The sequence below is a fragment of the Procambarus clarkii genome, chromosome 40 (genome assembly GCF_040958095.1).
Source record: "Procambarus clarkii isolate CNS0578487 chromosome 40, FALCON_Pclarkii_2.0, whole genome shotgun sequence".
NCBI classification, from domain to species: Eukaryota; Metazoa; Arthropoda; class Malacostraca; order Decapoda; family Cambaridae; genus Procambarus; species Procambarus clarkii.
In genome coordinates, this window is record NC_091189.1 from 3042297 (window position 1) to 3063769 (window position 21473).

At 50.3% G+C, this 21473-nt stretch overlaps 2 protein-coding genes across 6 annotated transcripts in view; one reads left to right on the top strand and one right to left on the bottom strand.

The window, feature by feature from the left end:
- Positions 1 to 21473, bottom strand: part of Pgant5 (polypeptide N-acetylgalactosaminyltransferase 5) — a 648526-nt gene that overhangs the window by 202166 nt on the left and 424887 nt on the right. The gene's annotated exons all lie outside the window — the stretch shown is intronic.
- On the top strand, positions 562 to 12983 carry LOC123758043 (proline-rich proteoglycan 2-like). The gene is made up of 2 exons (XM_069339017.1): positions 562 to 662; positions 11909 to 12983. Exons 1-2 carry the CDS (start codon positions 562 to 564, stop codon positions 12981 to 12983), a joined length of 1176 nt encoding a protein of 391 aa, XP_069195118.1.

Genomic DNA, 21473 nt, shown 5'->3' on the forward strand with positions numbered 1-21473 from the left:
CCCCTCTCACCCTACTGGCTCCCCTCTCACCCTACTGGCTCCCCTCTCACCCTACTGGCTCCCTCACCCTGCTGGCCCCCCCTCACCCTACTGGCTCCTTCACCCTATAAACAATCAGACTATAAGTGCCTTATTACCGCTGTCAACTATATATCGGCCCAAGATGATCCGAAATACTAATTAGCCAACTGGAGAGAGAGAGAGACTTCCACTCCTGACCTCGCTCTAAGTTAGCTTCAGATACACCCTCGCTTCTGCACTTGGTCGGTAGAGCGACGGCCAATGTTCCTTGCAGGATCGGCGTTCGATTCCCGATGGTCCAAGTGGATGGCCACCGTTCCTTCACTTCCTCATAACTCAGCTCCTTGTCCACGTATCCTTTCTTAAGCCTGTACAGCCACACTGGCTAAACGCGTTTTCCTGATAATTCCCTTATCTTCCTCACCTTGACCTGCGCAATATGCGACGTGCTCCTCACATGGTTCACCGCTGCGCAGTGTTGGCGCCGCCACCCCCCACACACACACACTTCTGTATACAACTCCAATTTATGACTCGATGATGGTTCTGGGGATCAATGTGACCGCGGTCCGGTCTCTGATCAGGCCTCTTAGTGCTCTGGTCAACCACGGTTTAGACGCCATTGATCGCATGAACATGGAGTAAGTGCTTGAGCCAGAACATGAACACCGATTAAGTGCTTGAGCCAGAACATGAAAATACAGTAAGTGCTTGAGTCAGAACATGAACACATGCTCAAAGTGACGCACTAAAATCACTTACACACACATATCTTTGTAATTGTAATTCGCATTGTAATTCGCGTCAACATCCTGTCATCCCCCATTCAACAGCGACGCCTAACAACCCGTGCAACAATGCAACCAACTTCCGGAACGTTGATGAACTGAAGGTCATATCATTGCCAGGAGAAAGCGCTAAGCCAGGACGCCTATGGAGCCCCAGGAAAGGGATACGAGGACTAGGATCTGGGATAGGACGGGATAGAACGGGGGTCGAGGGATGGTGCCCAACTAGTTATTTATGGACTAAAGTTTGAGCCACAAGGAAGGGAGAGGACACACATGGAACAGTTTAGGGTCTTTATTATTATTATTAACATCTTTATTGACAAAATTTAATTACAATCTTGCCTAATCTAAGGTACCAACTTGGGGGTCTGGGGTCTGGAGCCTGGGGGGACTGGGGTCTGGGGTCTGGGGTCTGGGGGACTGGGGTCTGGGGTCTGGGGGTCTGGGGGTCTGGGGTCAGCGCGGACAATATCACGCCAACAATATTCGGGCCATCGGCAACGGATAATCGATACAAAAACCTCAACTATTTTCAACACGTCGGAAGACCTCAACATATCCAGTGGTGACAGGGCCGTCCAGAGGTGGTGTGACGGGGCCGTCCAGAGGGTGTGTGACGGGGCCGTCCAGAGGGTGTGTGACGGGGCCGTCCAGAGGGTGTGTGACGGGGCCGTCCAGAGGGTGTGTGACGGGCCCGTCCAGAGGTGGTGTGACGGGGCCGTTCAGAGGTGGTGTGACGGGGCCGTCCAGAGGGTGTGTGACGGGGCCGTCCAGAGGTGTGTGACGGGCCCGTCCAGAGGTGGTGTGATGGGGCCGTCCAGAGGTGTGTGACGGGCCCGTCCAGAGGTGTGTGACGGGCCCGTCCAGAGGTGTGTGACGGGCCCGTCCAGAGGTGTGTGACGGGCCCGTCCAGAGGGTGTGTGACGGGCCCGTCCAGAGGGTGTGTGACGGGCCCGTCCAGAGGTGGTGTGACGGGCCCGTCCAGAGGTGGTGTGACGGGCCCGTCCAGAGGTGTGTGACGGGCCCGTCCAGAGGTGTGTGACGGGCCCGTCCAGAGGTGTGTGACGGGCCCGTCCAGAGGTGTGTGACGGGCCCGTCCAGAGGTGTGTGACGGGCCCGTCCAGAGGGGTTTCATGGAAATTCGGAAAACAGTAAATTTACCAGCCAATAAGGAGACGGAGGAACGAGAGCAAATTACTGCACAAAACTGCCGCTTGTGGCAGGTGTGGGCGTCCCGCTGACGAACACAGGAACATCATTTATAAAAACCTAAATCAGGACTCACTCGAGACAATCTTCACAACATTCGTTACACCAATACTGGAATATGCAGCGCCGGCATGGCATCCGCACCTTGTGAAGCATAAAGCCAAAATTGAAAAAGTACAAAGGTTTGCAGGAAGATTGGTGCCAGAGCTAAGAGGATAGGTTAATGGCACCAAATCTCACAACTCCTAAAGGATAGAAAGAACAGAGGAGACATGATCACAACATACAAAATAATGAGGGGAATAAATAAGTGGACAAGGATGGATAGACTCTTCACATTGAGTGAAAGTTAGACTAGAGAATACCTATGGAGCTGGAAACGTAAATGAGCCGAAGGAATGTTAGGAAAAGCTAGTACCCAGTATGGTTGATACCTGGTTGATGGAGTTCTGGGAGTTCTTCTACTCCCCAAGCCCGGCCCGAGGCCAGGCTTGATTTGTGAGAGTTTGGTCCACTAGGCTGTTGCTTGGAGCGGCCCGCAGGCCCACATACCCGCCACAGCCCGGGGTGGCCAACAGGTGGAATGCACTGAGAAAAAAAAAAAACGTTGTGGAAGCCACCTTTATCCAGAACTTTAAGGCCAGATTCGACTAAGAATTTGAAGGTCAAAACATTTAAAATGGTCGAGGTACAACAAGGGTAGCAGGCGGGGCAGGAAGCGCTCCACCTCACTCAACCGTAGACAATGTTCGGTAAGCACCAGCACCGCTACCACCACCACCACAACCACCACCACCACCATCTCGTCCCCTGACGTAAGGCATCATCAGGTGAATCAGCATAAGCCCCTGGAGCCGACCCCCGTGACGAATAGAGATCACCGCTCAGTATAATCCTGCCCCCATTACCAGTATTGAGTTATGTAAACACCAGACCCGCCACCCCGCCCCAGCTCCCACCTGCAGCAGCCCCCCCACACACCACCCACACGCCCCTACACCTCCACCAGCCCCCCCCACACACCACCCACACGCCCCCTACCCTCCACCTACAGCAGCCCCCCACACACCACCCACACGTCCCCTACCCTCCACCTACAGCAGCCCCACACACACCACCCACACGCCCCCTACCCTCCACCTACAGCAGCCCCCACACACACACCACCCACACGCCCCTACCCTCCACCTACAGCAGCCCCACACACACGCCCCCTACCCTCCACCTACAGCAGCCCCCACACACACACCACCCACACGCCCCTACCCTCCACCTACAGCAGCCCCCCACACACCACCCACACGCCCCCTACCCTCCACCTACAGCAGCCCCACACACACCACCCACACGCCCCCTACCCTCCACCTACAGCAGCCCCCACACACACACCACCCACACGCCCCTACCCTCCACCTACAGCAGCCCCCCACACACCACCCACACGCCCCCTACCCTCCACCTACAGCAGCCCCACACACACCACCCACACGCCCCCTACCCTCCACCTACAGCAGCCCCCACACACACACCACCCACACGCCCCTACCCTCCACCTACAGCAGCCCCACACACACGCCCCCTACCCTCCACCTACAGCAGCCCCCACACACACACCACCCACACGCCCCTACCCTCCACCTACAGCAGCCCCACACACACACCACCCACACGCCCCCTACCCTCCACCTACAGCAGCCCCCACACACACACCACCCACACGCCCCTACCCTCCACATACAGCAGCCCCCACACACACACCACCCACACGCCCCCTACCCTCCACCTACAGCAGCCCCCACACACACACCACCCACACGCCCCTACCCTCCACATACAGCAGCCCCCACACACACACCACCCACACGCCCCCTACCCTCCACCTACAGCAGCCCCCACACACACACCACCCACACGCCCCCTACCCTCCACCTACAGCAGCCCCACACACACACCACCCACACGCCCCCTACCCTCCACCTACAGCAGCCCCCACACACACACCACCCACACGCCCCCTACCCTCCACCTACAGCAGCCCCACACACCACCCACACGCCCCCTACCCTCCACCTACAGCAGCCCCACACACCACCCACACGCCCCCTACCCTCCACCTACAGCAGCCCCCCCACACACCACCCACACGCCCCCTACCCTCCACCTACAGCAGCCCCCACACACACACCACCCACACGCCCCCTACCCTCCACCTACAGCAGCCCCCCCACACACCACCCACACGCCCCCTACCCTCCACCTACAGCAGCCCCCACACACACACCACCCACACGCCCCTACACCTCCACCTACAGCAGCCCTCCACACACACCACCCACACGCCCCCTACCCTCCACCTACAGCAGCCCGCCACACACACCGCCCATACGCCCCTACCCTCCACCTACAGCAGCCCCCCACACACCACCCACACGCCCCCTACCCTCCACCTACAGCAGCCCCCACACACACACCATCCACACGCCCCTACCCTCCACCTATAGCAGCCCCACACACACCACCCACACGCCCCCTACCCTCCACCTACAGCAGCCCCCACACACACACCACCCACACGCCCCCTACCCTCCACCTACAGCAGCCCCACACACACACCACCCACACGCCCCCTACCCTCCACCTACAGCAGCCCCCACACACACACCACCCACACGCCCCCTACCCTCCACCTACAGCAGCCCCACACACACACCACCCACACGCCCCTACCCTCCACCTACAGCAGCCCCCACACACACACCACCCACACGCCCCTACCCTCCACCTACAGCAGCCCCCACACACACACCACCCACACGCCCCTACCCTCCACCTACAGCAGCCCCCCACACGCCCCTACCCTCCACCTACAGCAGCCCCCCACACGCCCCCTACCCTCCACCTACAGCAGCCCCCACACACACACCACCCACACGCCCCCTACCCTCCACCTACAGCAGCCCCCACACACACACCACCCACACGCCCCCTACCCTCCACCTACAGCAGCCCCACACACACACCACCCACACGCCCCCTACCCTCCACCTACAGCAGCCCCCACACACACACCACCCACACGCCCCCTACCCTCCACCTACAGCAGCCCCCACACACACACCACCCACACGCCCCTACCCTCCACCTACAGCAGCCCCCACACACACACCACCCACACGCCCCCTACCCTCCACCTACAGCAGCCCCCCACACGCCCCCTACCCTCCACCTACAGCAGCCCCCACACACACACCACCCACACGCCCCTACCCTCCACCTACAGCAGCCCCCACACACACACCACCCACACGCCCCCTACCCTCCACCTACAGCAGCCCCCCACACGCCCCTACCCTCCACCTACAGTCCACTCTCCGCCTACAGCCAAAGTAGAACATTTGTTAATCGTTGAGAGAAGTGGACTGTATTATAAAATTTGATAGTTGGTTCCGCACAAATCTTTGCGGTGCTGGAGTTAAATGAATTGTTGAATTTAATTTAATTTAAATTTAGACTATCCAGTCAGTTGTTGAACGTCTATGTTCAGATTTAATGTCAAGGTTTGAATTTGACTCTTCCGGTGTGAATTACAGGGACCCGCCACCTGGCTGTACCTGCACTCAGCACGAACACACGTGACACACTCGACAAACATGTGACAAACATACACATACACGCAGGCGATGTGTGTGTATGTTGTAGGATGTGTGTTATTGTGACACGTCACAATAACGTGGCTGAAGAATGTTGACCAGACCACACACTAGAAGGTGAAGGGACGACGACGTTTCGGTCCGTCCTGGACCATTCTCAAGTCTCACAATAGACTTGAGAATGGTCCAAGACGGACCGAAACGTCGTCGTCCCTTCAACTTCTAGCGTGTGGTCTGGTCAACATATACACACACTTCGGCAACACTGCCAAAGGAACGTAGACTAGTATCGTGATTATTCTAACTTCTGAGTAATTCTGGATACAATAAATTCTGATTAATTTTATTTAAACTTTAGAGCCTTGGGGGGGGGGCGCCAAGAAGCATGAGCGGGTCTCGAACTCTGCAAGTTCGTCCCTGTGGCCGCCGCAGCGTCCTCCCTGAACTTATGTTGTCATAATTCTTCCCACAAGCAAAGTTTAGGCTACAGTAACAGTGAACACACGATTATATAATAATTATTTACAATTTGGAACTGAGAACTGATTCACTGCTTACTGAGTGATTATAGTTTTCATTCGTAACCACCGCCTTATCCTATCTAAGCTTAACCTGTTTTGGTCAAAACAATAATGTATCAAGAACAGTTAAGGTGTCACTTATCCATTAATTAAAGAGTCGGACAAACGACTACTTATGAGGTCTTGGAGGATATGTTACAGCTGTCAGTAATGGCTTACTCACGTATCTAATGGCAGCCTATGCTGAGTGCTGGTGATGCCTTCCTCTCACAAGGGAGACTATATTGTTCAATAATAACTTGAGGCACCCCGCGGCCTGGTCGAGGACCGGGCCGCGGGGACGCTAAGCCTCGAAATCATCTCAAGATCTCAAGATAGCATCAAAATTTTATTATTTCGAAATACAAACCGCCCATACATTCACCGACTGGTCCTTAAAGAGCTAATGTGGTTTATATTAAGATATATTTTTAAATTAACAAATCCACAAGGGCCGTGACGAGGGTTCGAACCTACGTCCGAGAAGAATTTTTATTTTTAAAATTATTATTAACAGTAATGACGACTGATTTGACTGGTAAGGTGTCCAGCCACTAGCGACCCGTTGTCACCAACGTCAACCTTACTGAGCAGTTACGTTATCATCGACTTTATTTGTTTATTCATCTGCGAACACCGAAAATAATACTCGTAAAGCTTTAGATTATTGTACTTTATATTTAAAGATTATTAATTACTCATCACTGTAGTGGATATTTTCCCCGCAGACCTCTATTACAGGAACCCCCCTGCCCCCCCTCCTGCAGCACCCCCTCCCCCTCCCCAGCCCCCCCCCCCCACCAAGAGCCCGCCCCGCCCCCACATAACTGGTTCCAGCCCCGTAACATCACGGTCTGCCCTCGCCAACCAACTAACCGAAATAAATGACCTCCGTAAACTTGACCCGTGAATTAAGACTTCCGATATCGTGGGTACGATGTCAATGGCGGAAGTTTGTATTCACGACTTGGCGATAACATTTACACTATTAATTATCTTCTAAAACAACAAATCAACAGGAATGAGAGAGAGAGAGAGAGAGAGAGAGAGAGAGAGAGAGAGAGAGAGAGAGAGAGAGAGAGAGAGAGAGAGAGACAGAGAGAGAGAGAGAGAGAGAGAGAGAGAGAGACAGAGAGAGAGAGAGAGAGAGACAGAGAGAGAGAGAGAGAGAGAGAGAGAGAGAGAGAGAGAGAGAGAGAGAGAGAGAGAGAGAGAGAGAGAGAGAGAGAGAGAGAGAGAGAGAGAGAGAGAGAGAGAGGGGGGGAGGGGGGAGGGAAGGGAGGACAGGCGGAGTACAACAATATATCGTATTACACAATGAACAATAGCGAGGTCATTCCAATATCACAGTTCAGTGCTGGTATATCCTCCTGCTTTAGTAACCAGAGACGCTGGGCCGACAAGGAGGGGGGGGAGGGAGGGGGTTGTGGGGGGATGGGGTGAAGGGAGAGGGGAGGGGGAAGGATGGGGTGAAGGGAGAGGGGGAGGGGGGGGGGGAGGAGTAAACTGGAGCAAGGTGCAGGAGCAAAAATTTGCAAAGGAGGAAAAAACGGAAACAAATTACTCTGTTAGAAAGAGGAAGCCAAAAAGGCTTTAGCCCGAGGAAGGCAAACACGGTTTAGAGAGCTGTTGCGGGTGGGAGAAGGTTGAGGTGGGGGAAGGGCGTTGACGTAGTGGGTGCTGGTGGAGTACAAGGCCGTTCATAGATTGCCGATCTTCAATGTGTTCATGGGTTCAGTGACGAACAAGCCATGTCTCTCTCTCTCTCTCTCACTCGCAGTATGTTGTTCATTTCTTTATCAGTGAATGTGTTTATGCCTTTCATTAAGCAAGTTTCCAATACTATTATAACCGATCACTGATTGAAATTCTACATATAAGTATTATTTGGAGCGTCTTCAAATTTCACCGAGGGAGCAAACCTCTCCTAATTAATAATTTATTTTTTCTGTAATGGTGTGTTGAGAAGTGCCTAGTGTCACCGTGTTAGTCTTTCCGATACCCTGGCTTGGGTTACCCTTCCATGATTCCTGCCTCTCAGCTGCTGGACCGTGCAATAGGTACGCTGAGGGAGAACTCGATCAACATCAAGGGCCCAAGACTTTTCAACACTCTCCCGCTACACGTAAGGGGGACATAACTGGCCGACCTCTCACAGTGTTCAAAAAGAGATAAAACACCTGCTGGATCCTTCACAGAATACCTGATCAATCAGGCTATATTGACCAGACCACACACTAGAAGGTGAAGGGACGACGACGTTTCGGTCCGTCCTGGACCATTTCTCAAGTCGATTAAGAATGGCTATAATTCATACGTCAGGCAGTGGAGCAGCCGCATAGAATACCCTGGTTGACCAGACCACCAACCAGGAGGCCTTGTCAGAGACAGAGCCGCGGGGACGTTGATCCTCGAAAGGTTTACTCGATCTTATCTATTTCTCTTCACAGCCTGCCATGTCGTTGCCGGGATCGAGTGGAACGTTTTAGATGTTCTGAGAATTGTTTTCTCCGTCTATAGAGGGAGCGCCGTTCTCGTACCAATATGCATATCAAGCCTGGCCTCGGGCCGGGCTTGGGGAGTAGAACTCCCAGAACCCCATCAACCAGGTATCAACCAGGTATGCATCTTTTTCCAATTTTCTTGGTGGCATATGTACCTTGCACACATTTCTAGTGCTATCGTGTCCATTTTCTGAAAGATCTAGTTTAAGTTTGTATTATCTAGCTGTTCTTCCCAGGATATTTGAGGGGTCTTTGTTTCCTCCTAGTTAATCAGTTTATTAAAATTGAATTTGCTGAATTCTCTTCTCGAATTTGAGACGCGATTTGAGACTTTGAGGACGAGACATAATTTGAGATTAATTATGAATAGTCATAATTAATCGCCATTGCAAACAATGATGAAGTCATTGTTTGCAAAAATAAGATCCGGGGTCTTTTCTAGTTGGTTCTACTATTTGCTGGTTCAAAGCAAATCTGTCACACATCTGCAGTATGTTATTTGTGTGTGACTGTTCATTTAGACTGCTTCCTGAGACTGTCTGTCTGTTATAACTGTATTTGCCACATTTTCCATTTTAGTTGCCTTACGTTGATTTATATACAAAGACGATCGCCACTTTATCGATGTATTCACGAAATAATCGATGTATTTTAATACATCGATACTGTATTATCTTTGATACATTACCTTTATGGCACCTCAGCATCAAATGCCCAAGACTTTACAACAATAATAAATATATAACAACACAATGAATTAAAAATACGATATGAAATACGTTACGAAATACGATATACGTTATAAAAATACGATATGAAATACGATATGAAATAAAAAACTAAAAACACAATGAAATAAAATAAATACAATGAAATACAACAACAATGAAATAAATATTTCATTCAAAATGATCTGCTACCAGAAATTTTAGCCAAATATCTCCAGTTTGGTAACTGTAGGTTAGTAACTAAGTGACTGTAACCTATCCACCGCTGCCCACTGGATGGGGGGCGGTGTGCAGGACAAACATATCAATTGTGACACTAGCTCTCCACATATGTCAGTTGCTTAACTTAGAAATTGTACTTGTGGTCGATCTCGAACCCATTGTTGATGTGACGACTTGTACTGAATTTTGTAACCAGTTCACCAAGATTGTAACTTCCTTAGCTAAATGAATTGTTCAGTCCCTGAGCCCATTATGTGCCTCTGTAACTCTTTCCATTACCGCCCACAGGATGGGTATGGGGTGCATAATAAATTAACTAAACTAACTCATTCACTGACTGTACTTGTGTGTATATATATTTATCTAGCACGGCTTATCGAGTCGAGATCCAGCTCTTTGGTACCGCCTTTAATGTGCAATGGACTGGTGAATCCCCTTTCCCCCTCCCTCGCTACATCCTCCCCCTTACCTCTTCCCTTCCCTCCATAACCCTCCCTCCAATTTGTAGTGTTTTAATCATCCCTCCACAAGTCCCCCTTTCCCCGGATCCCGACAATTTGTTCGGCTTCCTCTTCCTTCCCGTCCTTTTTTTTTACTCTTATATTCTCTCAATTATCCACTCTCTTCCCCTCTCCCACAGCCGAGGACTACCATACACACCACCACCACCACTGTCTGTCTGTCTGTCTGTCTGTCGATAGACGTATCTGGCAGCTTTCTCAAAACCCAAATGTCGAGTACACAATGTGTCAACTTTGTGAAAGAGAAAACATGCACTCTCTTGAACATTATATTGTAGAATGTCCCATACTGACTGACTTTCGCCCTCCTGGGCTAAGGTATGCTGAACTCTGTAGTTACTATATGAGTACTGGAACACTTGATGATATATTGGACTTGTATCCAAAATTGACCATGTAATGTATCAATCATACAATGTATGTATGTGATGTAACTATATAACCTGAGCTTGTAAAAGCACCTTCATCACCTTCAGTGATTAAGTGCTTAATTGCACACTAGTTTCTTTATCAGCTACCTCACCCTGTCAGGGTAAATGAGACAAATGTATGTGAATGCATGTATGTGTGTATATATGTATGTGTATGTGTGTGTGTGTGTATGTATATGTATGGGTATAAAGCATATATGGAAGCTGATCAGAATTACATTTCACCTTTGTGAATGTACATTAATGACACTATGTAAAAGACACATCTAATACTTTATGTAGGGCGTACGTAAATCTGTGTATCTTTGTATTTACGTATGTAGGTTAGCTTAGCATTTTAAAAGCACCGAATCACCTTCTGTGGTTGAGTGTTCAATAAACCCTTGAACTGTATGTTTAACACTTCTCTAACCCTGTCCATGGAGAACAGAAGAAAATGTATATATGCTGGTTAGCACTGTAAATGTGTGGCCACGTCTGTGGTAGAAAATAATAATAATAATAAAAAAAAAAACTGTCTGTCTGACTGGTAATGACAGTAAAATAGGTACCTGGGTGTTAGTCAGCTGTCACGGGCTGCTTCCTGGGGGTGGAGGCCTGGTCGAGGACCCGGCCGCGGGGACACTAAAAAGCCCCGAAATCATCTCAAGATAACCTCAAGAAGGTACCTGGGAGTTAAGACAGCTGATACAGGCTGCTTCCAGTGTGTGTGCTTCCAGATGTGTATGAGAGTGTAACAAAAAAAAGTTGATTGACAGTTGAGAGGCGGGCCTAAAGAGCCAGAGCTCAACCCCCTGCAAGCACAACTAGGTGAGTACAAGTACCACCCGCACCCCCCCCCCCTCCACCCGCACAAGGGAGCCACCTCGTAAACTTTAATGGATTCGTGAACGCAAAAATATGGCGTTAAATTTGGGTTGAGTGTGGCGCTATAACCCGGGGGGGGGGGGGGGACGGACCCCCTCGGGGGTAACAACCACACCACTGAACTGCCACAATAAGGAGTCCAGGAGCACCTAACTGCTCTCCAACTGGAACTTGAAGCCTTTCCTGGACTGTCACTCGATCACGGATGAATTGATAGACCCTAGACATCACACAAACATGTCTCGCAAGAGACTAATGTTGTCTATGTATTTACGCGTCTATTTAGGGAATGTCAACCCCAACGACCTTAATATATAGGCAAGACAACATATCCTTCAAGGTGCCCGACAATGCACAAACAACAATGCTCCATCAAAGGTTACACTACATCTACCTACAATCAGACCTCCAGTTATCCTGACCAACATCACCGGAGGAAGCCACAGCCAGCCCCCAGAGGAAGCCACAGCCAGCCCCCAGAGGAAGCCACAGCCAGCCCCCAGAGGAAGCCACAGCCAGCCCCCAGAGGAAGCCACAACCAGCCCCCCGGAGGAAGAAGCCACAGCCAGCCCCCAGAGGAAGCCACAACCAGCCCCCCGGAGAAGCCACAACCAGCCCCCGGGAGAAGGAAGCCACAACCAGCCCCCGGGAGGAGGAAGCCACAACCAGCCCCCGGGAGGAGGAAGCCACAACCAGCCCCCGGGAGGAGGAAGCCACAACCAGCCCCCGGGAGGAGGAAGCCACAACCAGCCCCCGGGAGGAGGAAGCCACAACCAGCCCCCAGGAGAAGGAAGCCACAACCAGCCCCCGGGAGGAGGAAGCCACAACCAGCCCCCGGGAGGAGGAAGCCACAACCAGCCCCCGGGAGGAGGAAGCCACAACCAGCCCCCGGGAGGAGGAAGCCACAACCAGCCCCCGGGAGGAGGAAGCCACAACCAGCCCCCGGGAGAAGGAAGCCACAACCAGCCCCCTGGAGGAGGAAGCCACAACCAGCCCCCAGGAGGAGGAAGCCACAACCAGCCCCCAGGAGAAGGAAGCCACAACCAGCCCCCCGGGAGGAGGAAGCCACAACCAGCCCCCGGGAGGAGGAAGCCACAACCAGCCCCCAGGAGAAGGAAGCCACAACCAGCCCCCAGGAGAAGGAAGCCACAACCAGCCCCCGGGAGGAGGAAGCCACAACCAGCCCCCGGGAGGAGGAAGCCACAACCAGCCCCCCGGGAGGAGGAAGCCACAACCAGCCCCCGGGAGGAGGAAGCCACAACCAGCCCCCGGGAGAAGGAAGCCACAACCAGCCCCCGGGAGGAGGAAGCCACAACCAGCCCCCGGGAGGAGGAAGCCACAACCAGCCCCCGGGAGGAGGAAGCCACAACCAGCCCCCGGGAGGAGGAAGCCACAACCAGCCCCCAGGAGGAGGAAGCCACAACCAGCCCCCGGGAGGAGGAAGCCACAGCCACACAAACGATCATGGCGGGATTATGACATCATTAACCGTCTGGGAAGTCTGAGAATGACTTTAATCAGATGAAAAATTGAAGGAGTTAAATACGGCACGAGGAAACTTGCGAGGAGTGGCTGGTGGGAGGCTGCATCAGGCGGGTCACATAACCGACCACATCAGTAAGCTGCTTCCTCCCACTCGCCTCTCCTGCCTTCAGGGACCTACGCATTATCCTAACCTCCCACGCTGCTTGGTGGTAAGGGACTACCCACATTCACGACGAGGCAGAGGAGTCTCTTGGGGGGGATACACACACACACTAGCCACCAGACTGGTACCAGAGCTGAGGGGTATGAGCTACGAGGTGAGACAATGGGAACTAAATCTCACGTCGCTGGAAGAAACAAGAATTAGGGGAGACAGGGTCACCATATACAAGATTCTCAGAGAAATTGATAGGGTAGATAAAGAGTATTTAATAAAGGTAGCTGGGAGTTAGACAGCTGCTACTGGCTGCTTCCTGGGGATGTGTGTGTGTGCGTGTTAAGAGAGAAATATATGTAGTAGACATAGAGGAAAAATAAATTGGTTAGAAAAGCGGGGTTCAAGAACTAATAGCTCGATTCTCTAGATACAAATAAATACATATTAAACACACACACAAACACACACACACACACACACTATATATACACACTGTCCACCAGCCAGTAACTCAGGACCCGATATAAACACAAGCCTGAGGTCCAAGCTCACACAGAATTTAATCAAGCCAGAAACACCAGCCCGGAGTCAGCCTCCGCCCAGTGTCCACATCATTTACAAAACCTAATTTACTTACACTTTAAATTAAACAAACGAATGTTCCTGTTTTTATTTTTTTCCGTGACACAAATACATAGCTGAAATTCATTGTATTAAATCTACGAAACACAGGAAATATCTTTAAATTAAATCTCGAAATTCATTTACCTGATCCTTGTAGTCAGATATATTAATTTTATATCCATTCATTATGCAAATACTCTTACATAAAATCCACCCGGAAGTTGTTCATATAAGAGAAAGTCAACAGAAAAATACAATCCTACAAATCCATCAAATGACAAAGTTCCAAACGGGACGCAAAATAAATACGAATTTCGCTTTTTAAATAAACATGCGATACTCTTTTTATTCTCTTTTTACTAATAATCGCGAACACTCGCGCACAAACCAAGCAAAAAAGTTGATCTTATTGTTTATGAAAGCAAATGATCTTTACGAAAGTAATCGACACCTTTCTCCATCTAGGTTATCTAGAGGTTATTTTGAGATGATTTCGGGGCTTTTAGTGTCCCCGCGGCCCGGTCCTCGACCAGGCCTCCACCCGCAGGAAGCAGCCCGTGACAGCTAACACCCAGGTACCTATTTTACTGCTAGGTAACAGGGGCATAGGGTGAAAGAAACTCTGCCCATTGTTTCTCGCCGGCGCCCGGGATCGAACCCGGGACCACAGGATCACAGTCCAGCGTGCTGTCCGCTCGGTCGACCGGCTCCATGTTTGCTGATGACGCAAAAAATCGAGAAGGATAAATACATTGGGACACAAAATTTAGAGAACAATCTGGACATTACATTTCCTAGAGTTAAAAGAAATGGATCAACAACTGGCTATTAGAGTTTAACTTGAGGAAGTGTAAATCAATGTAGGTAGATATTGCCAACAGGAGACCGGACACAAAAGTAAAAACCCGCCGGGAATCGAACCAACAGAGAGATCTCAGGTTTGATATCACACCGGACATGTTCCTACTGAAGCCCACTTCCATCGGATACCATCATTTTTATGCACAAAGTTCACCCACATAACTTTTTTTTTTTTTTTTTTTGAGATATATACAAGAGTTGTTACATTCTTGTACAGCCACTAGTACGCGTAGCGTTTCGGGCAAGTCCTTAATCCTAAGATCCCTGGAATACGATCCCCTGCCGCGAAGAACCGTTTTTTCATCCAAGTACACATTTTACTGTTGCGTTAAACAGAGGCTACAGTTAAGGAATTGCGCCCAGTAAATCCTCCCCGGCCAGGATACGAACCCATGACATAGCGCTCGCGGAACGCCAGGCGAGTGTCTTACCACTACACCACGGAGACTGCGGAACTGTCTTCAGAAATCTGAACAAGCTGTTATTCAACCTTGTATCACACTGTACAAGAACAATTCTCCAACATACAGCATCACTTAAAAAACACAATAGTTAGGGGAGACATAATTACCATATAGAAAATACTCAGGGATATATACATGGCAGATACGAATGTATCTTTTTTTTTAATTAGGTGGGAATTAAGTACCCAAATGAGCCAGATACATTAAAATAATACTTAGAGAGAATTGTAAACAAATGGAACTTGGTGGAGGGAAACTCGCTAAACGGGTTTACATGTAGACACGACAGTTCACAGGGCTCGAACCCAGGTACACCTGTCGGCCGACAGCTCGTCCTCAGAAACATTGGCCAAATGCTGGTTTGTCTAGCAGCAACACCCCCCCCCCACCCTCCTGGTGAATGAAAGATCAGATCTCAGAAAATGAATTAAACCACATTGAACGGAAAGAGACAATGATAAATTATATAATATATTATATATATATGTATATATATATGTATATATATATATTACAAATATATAATTTATATATATATATATATATATATATATATATATATATAAATTAGGTACTCAGAAGTTAATAATAATTTATTGTGTCGGGGGACAGGCAGCCAGTGTGTATTCATACACTTTAGGCTGATATCGAGGTCCCCCCTTCCCCCCCCTCCCCCCCCCAAGAAGGTGGAATTACTGACCCTGCCCAGGATGCCACCCCACAACTAACTCCTGAGTACCTACTTACCGCTAGGTGAACAGCAGTATTAGGCGACAGGAAATGCGCTCAACCATTTCCATCCCGCCTGAGATTCGAACCAGGAATTCTCGATAGAGAGTCGAGAACGAACCCGACTGCACTACCGGAACCCTCTAGTATATGATATATAGTATATGATATAATGTATATATGTGGGAAATAAACCACAATGAACAGACAAGATTTTCACCTGAGTAACGTGTCGGGTCTGTACTCTTCTTCCAAGATTATTACCTACTGAAAGGAAGAAAGAAGATGAGGGGAGCCGGTCTTAAGAGGGGGAGCCGGTCTTAAGAGGGGGAGAGCGGGGCAGAAAAAAGATACTAAGAGCTACGTGTGTAAGACTGTCAGGATAAGGGGAAGCTGGGGAGCCGAGAGGGGAAAAACAAAGTCTTGAACGCTTATAGCGACATGTTGATCAGTAACACAAGACCAGATGAAATCAAGCCTAAAAAAAAAACAAAAAAAAAACTATTTTTTTAGTATTTTTTTTTTCTAAAAAACAAAACAAAACAAAATTACAGGAACTCGACAAAGAAATATAGAGAGTTGTGCTGGGGCGGTACAGTATACAGTATATCCATCGTTACAGGTACAGTATATCCATACCTTTAGGTGATTTCGGGGCTTAGCAACCCGGCGGCCCGGTCGTCGACCAGGCCTACGTTACAAGTACCAATCGTTACAGGTTACAGTATATCCATGTCATAGGGACATATCAGTTACCTTAGCCCCCCGTGACCAGACCTCAGACCTGGCCTCCTGGCTGGCGACCTGGTCAACCTGACTGTTGGATGCGGCTGCTTGCAGCCTGGTGTATTTGCATATTTGAACAGCCCATCAATTATGCTTGAAATAATTGGGTTATTATGCTTGATCATTTCACGACTGGTATTCAGTGACTACAATGACTAATGAGGGCTAATTATCAAATTTCTCTGACGGAATCCATTCTTGAAAGAAACACACCTTGCAGAGTTCCAATTTATTGCATGATTGGCATCTCTAACATGTAAAATTATTGCATTCGACTCCTGTCCAGTTCTTATTGAATTGTTATGTTGCAAGAGACATTTGGCATGTCTTTTTTCCTGTCTGTCCACTTCTGCTTGACCACTGGGAAAACATCCACAATCCTTGCAAGGGACAATATACTCTCATCCCCCTGTAAGGATTGTGAGAGGGGGCTCGCTGGAGCCCAGGTTTCCAGGTGAGAGGGGGTTCGCTGGAGCCCAGGATCCTGGACGAGAAGTGCTCACTGGAGCAGGATGCAGCCAGTCGAGTCAAATGGCCCGCCAGCAAGGAGGAGTGCCGGAAACATGCTCACCTTTGATGCAATTTCCCGGAGGGCGAGGGGGGGGGGGGGGACCAGGGTGCAAATGTGTCGGTTGGCTTCTCCCTGGCCTGGCCTGCTCTGGCCTGGCCTAATGGGGCAGGGAAGGATGTGGTCCCTGGCCTGGCGTGGCCTGATCTAGCTGGGATGTGGTCCCTGGCGTGGCCTGATCTAACTGGGATGTGGACCCTGGCCTGGCCTGGTGGAGCAGGGTGGGGTGTGATCCCTCGTGGAGGAAATTATTTGACAGAACAACCTCATCCCCATAATATCTCCAGGACGCGAAACTCGTGGACCGACATCTATAATGTCCGAAGACTCGCAATTCATGTACAGTATAATCATTTTATTAGATACCCAGAACACGCGACTCTGATGGAAAAATGCTTTTCCAAATGTTCCTAATAACGAATTATAATTTAGTTTATCAAATGTATTTGATAAACCCGGGAACCCAGAGCCCAGCGAGTCCCCTCTCACCCGGGAACCTGAGCGCTCTACAAGGCGCCCAAGGTTAGCGACAATTGCCAAGGAAGATTATACAGCGGATGGGCGATGCCATCTTTCACCTCCGTCAACACGAGTGTTCCGTCTCCCCTGTGTCACTCACTCCTCGTCCGACCCTCTGGCTCCTCCTCCAGCCTGTCATCTGCGTCACTCACTCCTCGTCCGGCCCTCTGGCTCCTCCTCCAGCCTGTCATCTGCGTCACTCACTCCTCGTCCGGCCCTCTGGCTCCTCCTCCAGCCTCTCCCCTGCGTCACTCACTCCTCGGCCGGCCCTCTGGCTCCTCCTCCAGCCTGTCACCTGCCACTCAAAGCCGTCATCGCCGCCCACTCGCCGTTCTAATTTATCCGCGGCTCACGGAACATCTTGGCATCGATCGCGGAAAAAGACGAGACTTCCTCCCTCCTCTCTCGACTTTTCTGGTTTCTGGGAAATTATTATAAGTGTGTCGTCGGTCGCTCTCCAGTGTGGTGCACCAAGTGTCTCTCAACGACCTGATCTAAAGCTCTGGCCAGTTAGTAAGGCACCAACACTAACGACCGGCCAGTTAGCGGCACCAACACTAACGACCGGCCAGTTAGCGGCACCAACACTAACGACCGGCCAGTTAGCGGCACCAACACTAACGACCGGCCAGTTAGCGGCACCAACACTAACGACCGGCCAGTTAGCAAGGCACCAACACTAACGACCGGCCAGTTAGCAAGGCACCAACACTAACGACCGGCCAGTTAGCGGCACCAACACTAACGACCGGCCAGTTAGCGGCACCAACACTAACGACCGGCCAGTTAGCGGCACCAACACTAACGACCGGCCAGTTAGCGGCACCAACACTAACGACCGGCCAGTTAGCGGCACCAACACTAACGACCGGCCAGTTAGCGGCACCAACACTAACGACCGGCCAGTTAGCGGCACCAACACTAACGACCGGCCAGTTAGCGGCACCAACACTAACGACCGGCCAGTTAGCGGCACCAACACTAACGACCGGCCAGTTAGCGGCACCAACACTAACGACCGGCCAGTTAGCGGCACCAACACTAACGACCGGCTAGTTAGCGGCACCAACACTTTATACACGATTTAATTTTCTTTAATTTGAGTCAAAACTTAGAAATTTTATTAAACCTGATCTGACAATTAAGTCAGTAATTCATGTTCCTAATATATTAATATTGTTAGGAAATGTGGAAAGTAATATTTGAATGTAACGTAGATCGCTCTGCCTGTTAGGCAAATCGGACCTTACTAGGCCAAGTAGTGCAGTTCTTTCTATTAGGTACGAAATATCAACAACAGGAGGATCCCAGGAACACACACACACACACACACACACACACACACAACACTGTGGGACGCGAACAATGGGACACAGGTGGAAACCGAGTACCCACATGAGCCACAAGGACGTTAGAAGGAACTTTTTCAGTGTCAGAGTAGTTAACAGATGGAATGCATTAGGCAGTGATGTGGTGGAGGCTGACTCCATACACAGTTTCAAGTGTAGATATGATAGAGCCCAGTAGGCTCAGGAATCTGTACACCTGTTGAGTGACAGTTGAAAGGCGGGACCAAAGAGCCAGAGCTTAACCCCCGCAAGCATAAGTAGGCGAGTACAACTAGACGAGTACACACAACAGGCAAAAACCACAGGATGTCGCCCACAACCTGCTTAAAGAGGCAGCAATCACTGCGCTCGGCCCCACTTTATCCCTCCGACCCTCCTCGGTTACAATCTAGTGTCCCTCCCTCCCTCTCCCCACTCTTCCCCCCTCTCGCTCTCTCCCCACAATCACAGACAATCTTGGCCACTCTCACAGGCTTCACACTAGCAACACGTGGCCACAATCGAGAGAGGGATGTCGACTTGAGTGAGTGTTCTCGACTAGTTATCCGACTTGACCTGACGCAGGTGTTGTGGTGGTGGTGTGGCGCAGGTGTTGTGGTGGTGGTGTGGCGCAGGTGTTGTGGTGGTGTAGAGGTATAGGCCTACACGTCACGTGCAGGAAGCCTCACCACCACAACACCAAAGCTTCGAGCAACCCAAGAACACGACGCAGGTAAACACCAGGTAGTATGGGACAAGTTGCCACCAGACTTGCTTCATATGGTCACCTTTCCCATCTAGTTGCGCGCGACCTCAGGTGAAGCCCCCAAGTGAACCTCCAGTGAAGCCCCCAGGTGAACCTCCGGTGAAGCCCCCAGGTGAACCTCGGGTGAAGCCCCCAGGTGAACCTCCGGTGAAGCCCCCAGGTGAACCTCCGGTGAAGCCCCCAGCCACAGTCCTTTTATCCTATTTCTCCTTTGCCGCGTGCCCTTTACACACACACACACACACACACACACACACACATTCCTGCGTGTGCGGGCGTGCTTGTTGGGGTTGAGCCTCGGCTCTTCGGCCCCGCCTCTCAACCTCCATTCAACTGATGTTCCCAAGACTGACAGTCCTATGGCAGCTCATGGCGGGTGCCTGCGTCGCCCGCGTGCATGAGCCATTTATCAATACATTATAATTCAGCACTACAGCATTGAACTGTATCGACGTGAAGCCGAGTTTAATGTGATTGAAGAAAGAAGGGTGAGCGTGCGTCGGGCGCTCAAGCGGATGTAATTAACTTCGCTTGTCAAAAAATATATCATGAATATTAATATTATAAAACTGATGTTGACTTTGATACTGTACCGCCGACGGACCTTTCACCTCCACCCACCATGGGTGCTCAATAACCCACCACGGATGCTCAATAACCCACCACGGGTGCTCAATAACCCACCACGGGTGCTCAATAACCCACCACGGGTGCTAAATAACCCACTGTAGTACATAGTGTCCCACTGTCGGGGGCAGGCGTAGTGTGCTCATGGGCTTTACAAAGACCGCACATGTAAGGTAATGAAGGCACATGATGGGTAAGGAAGACACAGGTAAGGTAATGAAGGCACATGATGGGTAAGGAAGACACAGGTAAGGTAATGAAGGCACATGATGGGTAAGGAAGACACAGGTAAGGTAATGAAGGCACATGATGGGTAAGGAAGACACAGGTAAGGTAATGAAGGCACATGATGGGTAAGGAAGACACAGGTAAGGTAATGAAGGCACATGATGGGTAAGGAAGACACAGGTAAGGTAATGAAGGCACAAGGTAAGGAAGGCACAGGTAAGGTAAGGAAGGCACAAGGTAAGGAAGGCACAGGTAAGGTAAGGAAGGCACAGGTAAGGTAAGGAAGGCACAGGTAAGGAAGGCACAGGTAAGGAATGCACAAGGTAAGGAAGGCACAGGTAAGGAAGGCACAGGTAAGGAAGGCACAGGTAAGGTAAGGTAAGGTAAGGAAGGCACAGGTAAGGAATGCACAAGGTAAGGAAGGCACAGGTAAGGTAAGGTAAGGTAAGGAAGGCACAAGGTAAGGTAAGGTAAGGAAGGCACAGGTAAGGTAAGGAAGGCACAGGTAAGGAAGGCACAGGTAAGGTAAGGAAGGCACAAGGTAAGGTAAGGTAAGGTAAGGTAAGGAAGGCACAGGTAAGGTAAGGTAAGGAAGGCACAAGGTAAGGAAGACACAGGTAAGGTAAGGAAGGCACAGGTAAGGTAAGGTAAGGTAAGGTAAGGTAAGGTAAGGAAGGCACAGGTAAGGTAAGGTAAGGTAAGGAAGGGAAACGACTCTAAACCGCAGCAGTCAACTCCTTAAGTGTTCTTAAATAAGGATCATTTAATATTTATTATTAATTTAATATTAATTATTTAATGTCCAAATCTTGTCTCCCGGTGTTGGA

What these genes read in the sequence shown, in the direction of transcription:
- LOC123758043 (XM_069339017.1), top strand. Translation starts at nt 562, where the DNA reads ATGGTTCTGGGGATCAATGTGACCGCGGTCCGGTCTCTGATCAGGCCT. An exon ending in ATTGATCGCATGAACATGGA is followed by an intron (nt 663 to 11,908) that starts GTAAGTGCTTGA and finishes ACCTACAATCAG; the next exon opens with ACCTCCAGTTATCCTGACCA.